The 12723-nt window shown below is 33.7% G+C and overlaps 1 protein-coding gene across 1 annotated transcript; it reads right to left on the bottom strand.

The window, feature by feature from the left end:
- Nucleotides 1–838: 838 nt before the first annotated feature.
- On the bottom strand, nt 839–10273 carry LOC113076600 (receptor-type tyrosine-protein phosphatase eta). Its single transcript, XM_026249286.1, has 11 exons — nt 10183–10273; nt 9997–10082; nt 7345–7983; nt 5511–5765; nt 5166–5423; nt 3623–3985; nt 2282–2533; nt 1901–2167; nt 1679–1776; nt 1451–1518; nt 839–1265 (listed from the first exon to the last, which is right to left on the bottom strand). Exons 2-11 carry the CDS (start codon nt 10025–10027, stop codon nt 1250–1252), a joined length of 2247 nt encoding a protein of 748 aa, XP_026105071.1. The 5' UTR covers nt 10028–10082; nt 10183–10273; the 3' UTR covers nt 839–1249.
- Between the last annotated feature and the right edge of the window lie 2450 nt (nt 10274–12723).

Here is a 12723-nt window from a genome sequence, read left to right as displayed (position 1 = left end):
GCCTATACTAACCACCTGTAGTAACACACTCTCCTCTACGCGCACTAGACACTTTTAACACACATTGTTGTGTACAAAATCCCACAATTAACTCAACATATGTTTTTTCTCATGCACTGCACGGTTCCCCAGCCAGCTGCTTGACTTTCCCTTTGCACATGTAAAGTATTTATTTGAAGCATTTGTACAGTTTGTATTCTCTAGTATGTGCATAGATTATTATTTATATTTATCACACGGCTCTGTGGAACACTTGATTCTGATTGGTCAGTCGTGACATTCCGAAGTATTTTATCCCTCGATGAAAGCAAATAACACAGGCTCATCCAGATAACAGCAGTCAGCGCTATACTCTTGCTTGAACTATTTTTTCTTGGTGGAAGCTTTGCGTTTGTTTAGCCGATTAAAAAAAATCAAAATGATGTACAATTATGTAATTATATGTCATCATGGTATCCTCTATTGTTTCATACAAATGCAGCTGCTGCCATTTTGACAACTAACAAACTGCTAAGGTTTTAAAACATTTTCGTCTTAATTATTTTATTGCATTAATTATTTGTGTGGTGAAATGTTGTGTAATAAGTGGTTTGACTGCAACTTTTCCCTTAAATGTCCGTCTAGTTTGAACTTGCTGCTTGCTAGCAACAGCTGTCTTCAAGGAAGCTTTGCATTCAAGTATTTCAACTCAAATCAATATTTTGTGTCTAATTATTCACTTATGAGTATATTTAGATTATATAGTATATTGTAGGTTAGCTGCATTTAGGTTTATACTGCTTAACTTAAATGTTTTATCTCTATATTTATGGAGTTTGCATAAAGTAGTGGAATAAAGTGAACAAACCCATGTGTAATATCTTTAATTATAATGAAACAAATCCCCAAAATAATCAGCAGTAATCCATCATGAACATTAAAACTGGATTTCACATGAAGCTATAGCAAATGTCTTTAAAAAAGGGTATTCATGTTACAGTTTTGTTGATAAATTATAGCTCCCACAACTATAGCAAATATCATCACACCACTCAATTTACAGTAAATCACAATATGCAATTTGTAAGAAGAAAAAAATACCACACAGGATCAAATACGAGTAAGAAACTAAACAAAACCTTCAAGAAGCTAAAAACAAAAAAATCTTTTGTAAGATAAATGCATTAATGTAAATGTAAGAAATCACCAGGCATGAAATCACACAAAATTTCAGTAAGTGATTTGTCCTCTTAGGCCACGTCATAGAGATTCAAAGGATGTTGTTTCTGTGAAATGAGAGTCAGAGTTAAATATAAATCATACTCATTTGTATTATATGTATGTATATATATATATATATATATATATATATATATATATATATATATATATATATATATATATATGTATGTATGTATACTGTATATTACAATAAATGTGACTTGTTTGAGATTCAGCTGATTTTACAAACCCAGTTTTTGCCCAACTCATATTCCAGTGAATCAAGTCTTGAAATTTTTCATAAGTTATGTTTTTCAGCTGAAAGACGGAATGGAAATGTTTATTTCAGTCAACTTTTACAGTTATTTGCACAAAGCTGTTTTATTTTTATTTTATTTATTTTAATTTTTGAGCCTTAAAGGTAAAACATGTTGTAAAGTTGCAACAAGCTTGATGTAGTCAATGAATATTTCTTCACCTTTTCAAAGAGTTCAAACCGAGTTTCAATTTTGCCACAATGAAGTGAGTTTTTAGAGGAACACAACATTGTGAGGACCAGTGTCCTCTTCTCCGGCTCTGGAAATAAAGAAAGAAATACAGTTTTAAACACCAGGATATAGCAGCACAATCATGAAGCACAATAGAAGCAAACAACAAAGCTAAATCTTTGCTTCAGAAATAAAGTAAATGTAATGTCTACCTGTTTTTGCATGAACAGTTTCTGGAAGGCTCTCCAAATTTCCAGCCACAACACTTACATTACACTCATATTTTGTTCCTGGATTTAAACCAGTAAAGCGAATGCTTCTATAAGCTGTCTGATTTTCATGAGATTTTTTCCAAAAAGCAGTGTAACATTTGACCGTATATTTAATCGAGGCACCCTCGGACTCAGTTGGAGCTTCCCAGCTTACTTGTATTGTAGTTTTGGTAGTGGTGGCTTTTACCCCACGAGGTTTAGCAGGCCCTGTGAATTGATTTGTGAGATGTTATACAGCTGAACTTAAAAGCTGATGGAGACAGTAATTTAAACTACTTTACAAATGATTTGAAAAATTGTGATTGTAATATAATTACTCACGGGTGAATTCTGATTCATAAGCAGGATTACTTCTCAGTTTACCATTAAGTGTGACAACTGAAACGATGTAACTCACTCCTGCCTTCAGATTATTGAACGAGTAATTCAAGTTTGCAGTAATAATCTGGAGAGAATAACTGTATGCATCCGTTGTAATATTAACTTCAAATTTTTCATACTTCCCTTTTACTGTCCAGTTGGCAAAAATGGTTTGGGAGCTGGGGTTCAAAAAGAGGGTCACAGTTTTTGGTTCTAAGAGAAGACAAGAGGAGAGGAGAATACAACAGCGTTGAATGCAGGCTTGAACAAAATCTAAGCAGTCATAAAAAGTTTCTGAATAAAAATTACAAAAGGTAATTGTGAAATTGTTTTAAGAAAAAAAAAATATATGTAAAGAGGCGATTCAATGGAAAAGTCTGAATCGTGAAATGGAAACTAAAGTGTGATTTGTAGCCTAAATTGTGAGAATTTGCAATTGTAAGAAAAAGTTTGAATCTTGAGATATAAATTTGCAATTGGGAGACATATGTAAAAACTAAATTCTGAATTGTAAAATAAAATTCACATTTGTAAGCAAAATCTCTTAATTGGGAGATATTAACTCGTAATTATGAGAAATAAGTCTGATTTTTTAGATATAACCTCAATTCTGAGAAAAACAAGAGTCTTAAATGATAACTCTCTCTAAATGTACTAAATGTAGAAACGATCTTCCATAATTGCTTGACTGTCAACTCACAACTCACAGCTTTATCTAATTCAATCAGGACCACTTCCGTCAAGTATATTTAATGACAATTATAATTGCATACAGTTAGTGTTAGCGGTATGGTTATGTTCTGGGAAACGTGGCTCTGCAGCCATGCCTGGACAGAGCGGGGAGAGCAGCAAGACAAACCCCATTGGGGTACAGAACAGAACCATTATAAGCATATATAATTACAATTCACAATTACATGAGTTGTAAACAAAATGTCATGGAGACTGCTTCCAATGAAGACACTGTAAAAAAAGAACAAGTTAGATTGGATTACAGGTTCAGTTGGTGGAGTTGGTGTTGGAGGAGGGAGTTAATTGCAGGCAGCAATGCGATGGAGAGACACTGAATAATGGGAATTTAAATAGACCGCAGGTGAAAGGTGTTAAGACTGGATTGGTACACGTCAGGAACAGCTGACTGTCAGCTGATGCAAGCGTGACTTACGTGGCCTGACTGAACTAACGCGATGCTGGATTTCACTAAGCTGACAGTCAATTAGAAATGGTCAATGAGAATTAACAGTACATGCATGATTTCCCTTTAATTAGGGAAAGAATGTAATAACTGAACATGAGACTCACTAGTGTATGATAAGATTGGGACCATTTCTCCTGACAGATTGTTGCTCTTTGTTAGCGCTGCCACACACAGACAAAACATGCTGCCGTCTGATTTATTCGCCTTTTTGATAAATGTTTCTGTACCATCCACTGTTTCGCAGTCTGTAACACTGAAAGTTGTTGTATTACTGCTGTTTGTGTTGTTGTTGTTTGCTGTATTGCTGCTGTCTGATGCGATGTTGCAGTAAGTACACTCGAGGCTGTTATTGACTTCTTTAAGACAATAGCGGTAACCTGAATGATTGCCAGTAGGAGGATCCCAAAAGACCATTATGACTGTACTGTCATTGTCTGCTGATCTTAGGTTCCTGACAGTTGAAGGCTCTGAAAAGTAAATACCAAAAAAAGCAGTCAGTCTATAAAAAAGCATGTAGTTTTATCCAAAATTTGCCTTGTATTCAAGGGAATGCATGTTACTTTGAGAATAGCGAATTTTTCCATCCACCTGTTTAGGTTATCACACGCTGGATGGAAGTGCCAAGTTGTACATAAATTTGAAAAAAAAAGCATTTTAATTGAAAAGATGACATGCGCACAAGTTACAATGAAAACACATTTACTAAATAAATCCTGTGTTGCGCAACGGAGGATGTGATTGGATAACTGGACTAACCAGCTGACCAATCGCATCACACAGCATCTCAGATGTGGGTTGCCAAAATCAGTCATCAAAATGATTTGGTATAAGTATTTCATCAGTACAATCTCAGAGCCGCAAGATATTTATGATGCAAGAAGAAAGTGGCTTCCCCCAACGCTATTACTGATACACGTGTTTTGTGCCAGTTTTATTTTCTCCAACTAGTGTTATCTGTTATCATTAACAAAAATCTAAAACATTAATAACAAAAAAAAGCTAAAATAAGATATAAATATTAATTTAAAAACTTAATACAAAATAAACAAAATAAAAATGAAAATGTTGCCTTGGCAATAAAATTAAATCAAGTTAAAGATGAAGCACTGAAATTATTAACTATATAATAAAAAATAAAACTACCTGAAATTGAAATAAAATAAATTAAATTAAATTAAAACAATTAAAAACAACTAATAAAATGACAATGGCACATAGCAAAATGACTGAAATGTAATTAGAAATAATATATATATAATTTATTCAAAATATTAATAAAACTAATAAATGCTAAAATAACACTGTCTTGTTGTCTTATACAATATTTCAGATTTGTACATAAGTTAAATTGTAAGCTTAATTTATGTAGGTGCCCAACACCCCACCCCACCCCCCACCTTGTTTTCTGACAATATATACTGTATCTTGATCTTAAATTTAAAAAGAAAAACTTGATAAAAAAAACTACTAATAATAATAAATTGACTAGTTAAAACCTTTTAAATTTATTTATTAGTTAATTTATCAAAAAAGATGTACTAAAATTGTACTCAAATACAATTAAAACCAAGAAGCAATGCTTTATTTGGAAATGTTTAGAGCTTGGGATGGATGAATACAATCAGAAATGAAACTTTCTGCACTTACTGGTGTAATCAGAAATGTTGCTCGGCACACCTCCAATCGTCTCATTCACTACAGCTTTAACTGTAAATTCATACTCTGTTCCTGGAATAAGATCCGTAATAGTGCACCCTTCATTATTACACTTGTGTTCTTTAGTGTTCGATGCATTTATGAATGTTACTGAGTAGAAGTCATGGTTTCCATCTGGTTTACTCCAGTTGAGGTTGGCGCTAACATTTGTCACACTCAGCACAGTCAGATTTTGCACACCAGAGGGCACTAAAAAGGGACAGCGTGGGTCATTTTGATCATTAGTCGTGTTGAAATCATGTTGCACACAATGAAGTCAAATCCGAGTCTACTTACAAGTGTAGAAGGAGATATTCTGTGGATTGAGATCCCTGTCACATTTCACAGGAAACACCTGAACTTTGTACAGAGTTCCTGCTGTCAGAGTCTCTATGTACTGAAAGAGTTCAGTCTGGATAAATGTCTGGGTTTTGTCCCCAGTGACCTCCACTCTGTAGTGACTGATGTTCTTTGCACCGGGTCCCTCAGACCAGCTCACATTGCCTGTGCTTGTGGTCACATTAGAAATGTTTATCTGGCCAAAAAAGCGCTCTACGGACAGATAGATGCAAAGACGAATATCAGCAGAAACTAACAAGTTATTTACACTCTTAAAAATAAAGGTTCAAAAAGGAGGTTTGATTTTGGGTTCCTCGAAGAACTATTTGGTGAAGAAGTTCTTAAAACAAAATTGTAGAACATTTAAATCAAGAACTTTTTTTTCAGTCTTAAAGGAACACTCTGACTTTTTAGGACTTTAGCTTATTCACAGTATCCCCCAGAGTTAGATAAGTCCATACATACTTTTTTCATTTCTTTGCGTTCTGTAAGTGTTATTTGACGCACCCACCGCTAGCCTAGCTTAGCACAAAGACTGGATGTAAATGGATAATGGTAGCATAGTAATCCCAATAAGTGACAAAATAATGCAAACATTTTCCTATTTACATGTTGTGATCTGTATAGTCGCAGCGTGTACAAATAACAAGGCTATATGAGACAGATACCATTTTTAATCGTATAAATACTGGGAACTATATTCTCACTAGGCGTAGGAGCATAGCTAACGTTACAAGTAGCCATAAGGTTTTTCATGGAAACATCAAAGCCAATAAAGAACGTTTAGCATTTCCAATCATTTCACAAAAGTTTTTTTGTAGTGGAAAAATGATCTTAAGTATTGATGCTAAGATGCTTTCGTGCAGGTGTGCGGATCGTAATTATAATGCAGTGGTTGACTGTAATTTTAAATGGCTACAGATCTTGGCCTGTAATAGAGAAATGAATAATAAAATAAAAATAAAATAATTAATTAATTGGTACCATTTGCCGGAAGAAAAAGTATTAAATCAGAAATGAACAATCAAGATCAGTGCATTTCTAAATTTAAGAATGTTCAAAATAAAGAAATTACAATTACATTACAATAATATAATTAGAATATATTTCTCATAGTTTAACCTTTTTTTTCAATAACCACATTAAAAATATTCATAATATTCAGTTGTTTAATTTGTTTTTGTTCACTTTATGATAAACAGTAATACAGTAAATAACAGTAAAAAACAATAACTGTTCAAGTAATTTGTTGTATTTGTTGCATTATTATTATTATTATTATTATAAATATTGTTATTATTATTATTATTATTTGATTTCTCAGTAAACTAAATATTGCATTTACTCGGTACCTTTAGAATAGACTAATACAATTATTTTATTTAAATAGCTATGTACCTGAGTAAATGTCTTTTTTTATGCAATACTCTCATTTATATTGTATGTATCATTTGTTTTACGTTATAAAGCTACGCTATTTCTGTGTGAATGATTCGATGTTGCATCGGCACAAACTAAAACGTTGCCTTGAGCACCAAAACGGTCACCATAACCGGCCCTGTATATAAGGAACAATGTTTTAAATTATTGAATAACACTTCAGCTGTTTTAAGTATTTTACGAGTTGATTAATTCAGTTGATTAATTAATGAATCCCACTGCCCACAACCAAGTTTGTTTTTGACATTGCTGTGAAAACCTCCTTTTGGAACCTTTCTTTTTAAGATAGTCATAATACCAACAATATGAATCTAACAATATGATGCTGTGCTCTAAAACAAAGGCCTTATACCTTCATAACAGATGAAAGGTAGACTTATGTTGCAGTCTCGTTCCTTCCACATGCCGGAGCTGAGCAGGACCACACAAGCATCCCTGATGTACTGTCCAGAATAGGGTTTGCAGTTGCTGGTGCTCTCAGTTGTTGTTGGGGCATTAAAGGTGGTGCTGTATGTTGTAGTCTTAGGGGTAACAGTGGATGTTCCCTTACACATACCGATGGAAGTTTCAAGATCACCACATGTCATATTTAAGCAAAGAAGCATTTCGGACAGTATGGGGCATGTATCATTTTTTGAGGATACAGAAGCAGACGTGACTGTGGATGCTTGTGTTGAGGTCATTGGGGTGCTCGGTGGACTTTGTGTAGTTGAGGAACATATAGGAGATGGAACAGGATGACCAGGGTACCAATTCTGATATGTAACAGGATCCCCATTTGACCATTTGGACCATTCGCCCATTAGGATGGAACTATTGCTGCGGAGTCCAACCCAGTAGTCCGAAGAGAGGTTCTGGGCAATGAGGTGGACGTTTCTGCTGGTGATGGTCGTCAGATCTTTGAAACATGATCGACAGTAAAGACTGCCGTTTTCCCATGAGGCATTGAATGACTGAGGAAAGTACTGCTCCTCTGCCCAAATGACTGAGCCTGAATGTGATAATTTGAGAAACAAGTTGTCATAATGTTTGCATACATCTTAAATATAATACTTTTCTTAATGCTCTGATGCTCCTCATTTAGGGGTCACACTTATACTCATACTATATGCTGTAGAATATGTATATATATATATATATATATATATATATTGTGACGAGAGGAGCACACGACAGACACAGTGGGCGTGGCGTCAGGCCCCGGAGAGGCTTTTATTAACAGAAATCATAAAACGGGATAAACTGTAGCAGGTGGAGTTAGAGAGTGTTTTTCCAGTGTGGAAAAAGAAATTCAGATTCTGTTACAGTAGTGCAAGACAAAATTCGAAGACTTGCCAAATTACACAGAGACAGACAACGGGGTAAAACGAGGGCAAAAATAAACCGTGTTCTTACAAGATGGAAGAATTTAAATGGAATGTTTGAGTTTGAAATACGACAAATGTGTGGAGTTTCTTCTTTTCAGCTAAGCTAAACTTCAAGTTAAAAGTAAGAATGGCTGTTTTCGAAACACTGTTTCATGAAGCTTCGGACCTTTATTAAACTTTAGTTTATAATTTCTGGTTTGGAGCGCGTATCAAACTGCCAAAGACACATGATTTCAGTAAATGAGGCTTTGTTACGTAATAACTGTTTTGAACAGTTATTCCTCATTTATTGTGCAAATGTAAATTTGCAATGCAAATATTTACATTATTTTTTTAGTGGTGAAAAAACTGAACCTATTAAATATTGAATTGACTATCAGTTAGTGGTTGGCTACGCAATTAGGGCTAACATTAAAGCAAAGGAAGCTCTGTGAATCAATATGTACCTTCCTATCGTAGAATTGGGTGAGTTATTGTCGGCCCATTTTCTCTCTCTCTCTCTGCCCTCTGTTACCTCTTTTTCATTTTTGATGAACGGACTTCATTTTTGATGATAGTTTACCATCTGATCTCACTTACTGATTAGAATATTCCCGGAAATTCAGAAATAAGCCGTTATTTATTTATTTTTTTTTAATTCTTTGGTAGATACATTTATAATTTACATTACTACTAGTACTGTTACTACTCTGGGGGCTCCCAAAGTGTGTTGGACCTTATAATCATCTTAACCCCCCCCCCCCACCCTCTCCCAATTTTTAGTCAAAAGTGACTGAAGAGCACCAGAGGGTTAACTATGTTAAAATATCTAGAAATCTTCCATAAATATGTATGTTATATTGGTGCACTGGCAATAAACAGTTGCATCCAAGCACATTTTAGCCTTACAGAAATATTAATGGTACAGTAGTTATGGATGTTACCATAAAATCTTTGCAAATATACGTACTATCGCACATTAGCTTGGTTATGCAAATCTCAGGTGAGCCAGGGGATTTTCCAGAAAGTTTTTTTTAGGGATGTAAATGCAAAATATATGAAAATTAAATAAAAGAGGAACAGGTGCACAACTGTCCACTCATGCCAGTAAATTAATATTTACTGGAAACTTTAGAAACATTTTTAGAAACATGCAATATGTCCTCTAAATATGTTATATTCTTCAAATAAAGTGTTATACATACACTACTAGTGAAAAGTTTGGAATAATTAAGATTTATTAATGTAACTGAAAATCTAATTTGTTCAACAAAGCTGCATTTGGTTTAAAAAAATGACTGTAAAAAGGAAATAATGTGAAATATTAATTATGAATTAAAGTAGATAATTTCTATGATTTCTGTGATCACAGCTGTATTTTCAGCATCATTAAGTGTCACATGACCTTCAGAAATCATTCTAATATGATGATTTACTGCTCAAGAAACATTTCTGATCAATATCAGTAAAAAAAAAAGAAAAAACATTTATTGTTCCATTTGAACGTATCCTTGCTGGATAGAGGTATTACCTTCTTTTCTTTTTTTCTTTTTTTTGGAATAAAAAGTCTTGCTCACCCCAAACTTTTTAATGGAAGTGTATAATTGTTTCCACAAAAGTAAGAAGCAAATAAACCTCTGTCAGGTTTACAGACTTACCCAGGAGAAGTGGCAGCCACAGGGTATTCATCTCACATCTGCTGCTTGTTGATTCGCTGGTTGTCAATCTAAGGTCCCGTCAAGACCTTTTGGATTAATAAAAAAACATGATAAATTAACAACCTTAAAGGAACCAGAAAGACAAACTAGACTCTTCAGAAAAGTCAACTGAAGGTAAATACTCACTGCACACAATACTCTCCTGTCCACTGATGCTCCTGATCTGATCCTGAGCTCTACAGTCTGACCTCTAACAACAACTTATTCACAGAGTGACTTTGCATAACAACCCTTAACATTCCCAATTGAGCCTGCATTTGGAAATAACTGGACTGGGCTGAAACATTTGAAAATGTTTGAAAATGTCTGGACATTTTTTAAGCAGTGTACCTAATTGAAAATGAATTTTGATTTAACTTTAATGTATCTCGCTTAAAGTCACCGTTATATGGATTAATGTTTAGTTTGGTGCTTTAGTTGGACTCAATATTTTATTTAGTTTTCTTTGGTTACTGTAACAGTGTGCTTAATAATACACATTTACAACAGAAAGAAACCCAAGATAAATTGAGATCAGATAATACTGGGTATCTATTGATTGTAATATAATCACTAAGTGGTCTGATTTCCTGATAAATTTTCCTGAAAAAACAGTAATATTGTGAAATATTATTACAACTTAAAATAATAGTTTTCTATTTGAATATACTTAAAAAAAATTGCTGTGATGCAAAACATCATCACATCATCACATCATCATTCCTCCAGGCTTCAGTGTCACATGTAACATCAGTCTATCACATGATCATTTAGAAATCATTCTAATATTCTGATTTATTATGAGTGTTGGAAACAGTTCTGCTGTCTAATATATTTGATGAATAAAAGGTTAAAAAGAACTGCATTTATTCAAAATAAAAAAATAAAATACAATTCTAATAATATATATTCTAATAATATATTTTCTTTGCTATATCTTTGCTATATTAAGAAAACTCCCAGCATGCATTGTGGCATGAACAAATTACAGTATGCATCTGAATTGTCCTCTTGTTTTCTTAAACTCTTAACTGTTTGCTTTTTTATGTTGTTTCTGTTGTAACTTTTAGTTTTTTAGTAATTTTTTCCATTGTTGTGTGTTGGTATCTAAATGTGTCTAAATGTGTCTCAATACCTAGTTTAAAACTCTTGCAAAAAGGCAATCACAAAGATTTGATTTCTGTACTAATACTTTATGGTGATGTTTCTGTCATATTTGCATCCTCAGTGTTTACATTTTGTTTACTCTAGTTTTCAGTTTTCAGTTTTTTTTTTCTCTCTTTTTTTCACCAGCAATGCAAACAGAAACTTTTATCATATCTCATCGCATGTGGTTTCATGGAGCTTGTTTTAGTGCATCTTATTTGCATTCAGCATCCTGGAAGATGACACCTGGCAACTCATTTATAAAAAAAAATAAGAAATCAGGCACGTAGTCAAGACCAGACTTTCAAAACCAAGACCAAAAAAGAAAAAAATAAGACTACAAATGACTTTCAGCCACAGCCTTAGAAATAAACTGAAGTAAATGTAGACACTGAATCTCTCAAGATCTCAGCAGAGGATAATTTACCCTCCGAGGTCTAAGGCTGTTTTGGGGTCCTTGAGAAGTTTTGACATGCCCTGACTTTTGTGTTTATTTCAGTTGCTTATAAACATATACATGGTTAAAGTCTGAAAACACTGTATTCATTTCAAACTGAGCTACAATATTATGTAAATAGCATGTTCATGATTGATAGAAAACAAAATTTTTGCGTGGTTAGTGAAAAACTACAATTTTGAAGTTACTGAAGTGAGGTCATAAAACACATACAAAACATTTGTTCACTAGACTGTCAAACCTTGAGCATGTAGCTTAGAAGTTTTGCTTCAAAATGATGTGAAAATCATCTTGCTTACGCCATGAACTGACCATGAATGTTAGTGTGATTAGGCCAGTATAATGAGCTGCATAATGAGCCTTTCAGTCAGGTTTAGTTTGGATCGAATATATGCAGGCTTGGTGAGCAGAAGTTAATTTCTTTACAAAAACATGATAAATATTGCTGTTCAAACACTTTTGACTGCTATTGTGTCATGTTGAAATACATAAATGAACATCACATACCTAGCATTTCCAATCTGTGTATTGTTTACATGCTCTGAAGGGCATAAAACATTTTTAAGAGACACATGGGAGTGTGTGTCTCGCTTGGTCTGTGTTCCAGGTTCCTTATTTGCATTAGCTCGCTTTGCATAAGGTTCTTTTGCAATGTAATCTACACATCTAAAATAAAAAAGTAAATATGCTGTTAACACAAATAAACTACATTATTAATATTATTGTGATGGTCACTAATAGTAGTAGTATTTTGCAATATGGATAAACAAATGATAAAGATTGGCTTATTGAATATCAGATCCATTTCTACGAAAACACTTTTTGTAAATAATATGATAACTGATCATAATATAGATGTGCTCTGCTTGACAGAAACCTGGCTAAAACCTGATGATTACATTATTTTAAATGAGTCCACCCCCCAAGATTATTGTTATAAACACGAGCCGCGTCTAAAAGGCAAAGGGGGAGGAGTTGCTTCAATTTATAATAACGTTTTCAGGATTTCCCAGAGGGCAGGCTTCAAGTATAACTCGTTTGAAGTAATGGTGCTTCATATAACATTATCCAGAGAAACCAATGTT

The sequence above is a fragment of the Carassius auratus genome, unplaced genomic scaffold (assembly GCF_003368295.1).
Source record: "Carassius auratus strain Wakin unplaced genomic scaffold, ASM336829v1 scaf_tig00020786, whole genome shotgun sequence".
Classification (NCBI taxonomy): Eukaryota; Metazoa; Chordata; class Actinopteri; order Cypriniformes; family Cyprinidae; genus Carassius; species Carassius auratus.
This window is presented reverse-complemented; position numbering and strand designations above follow the sequence as displayed.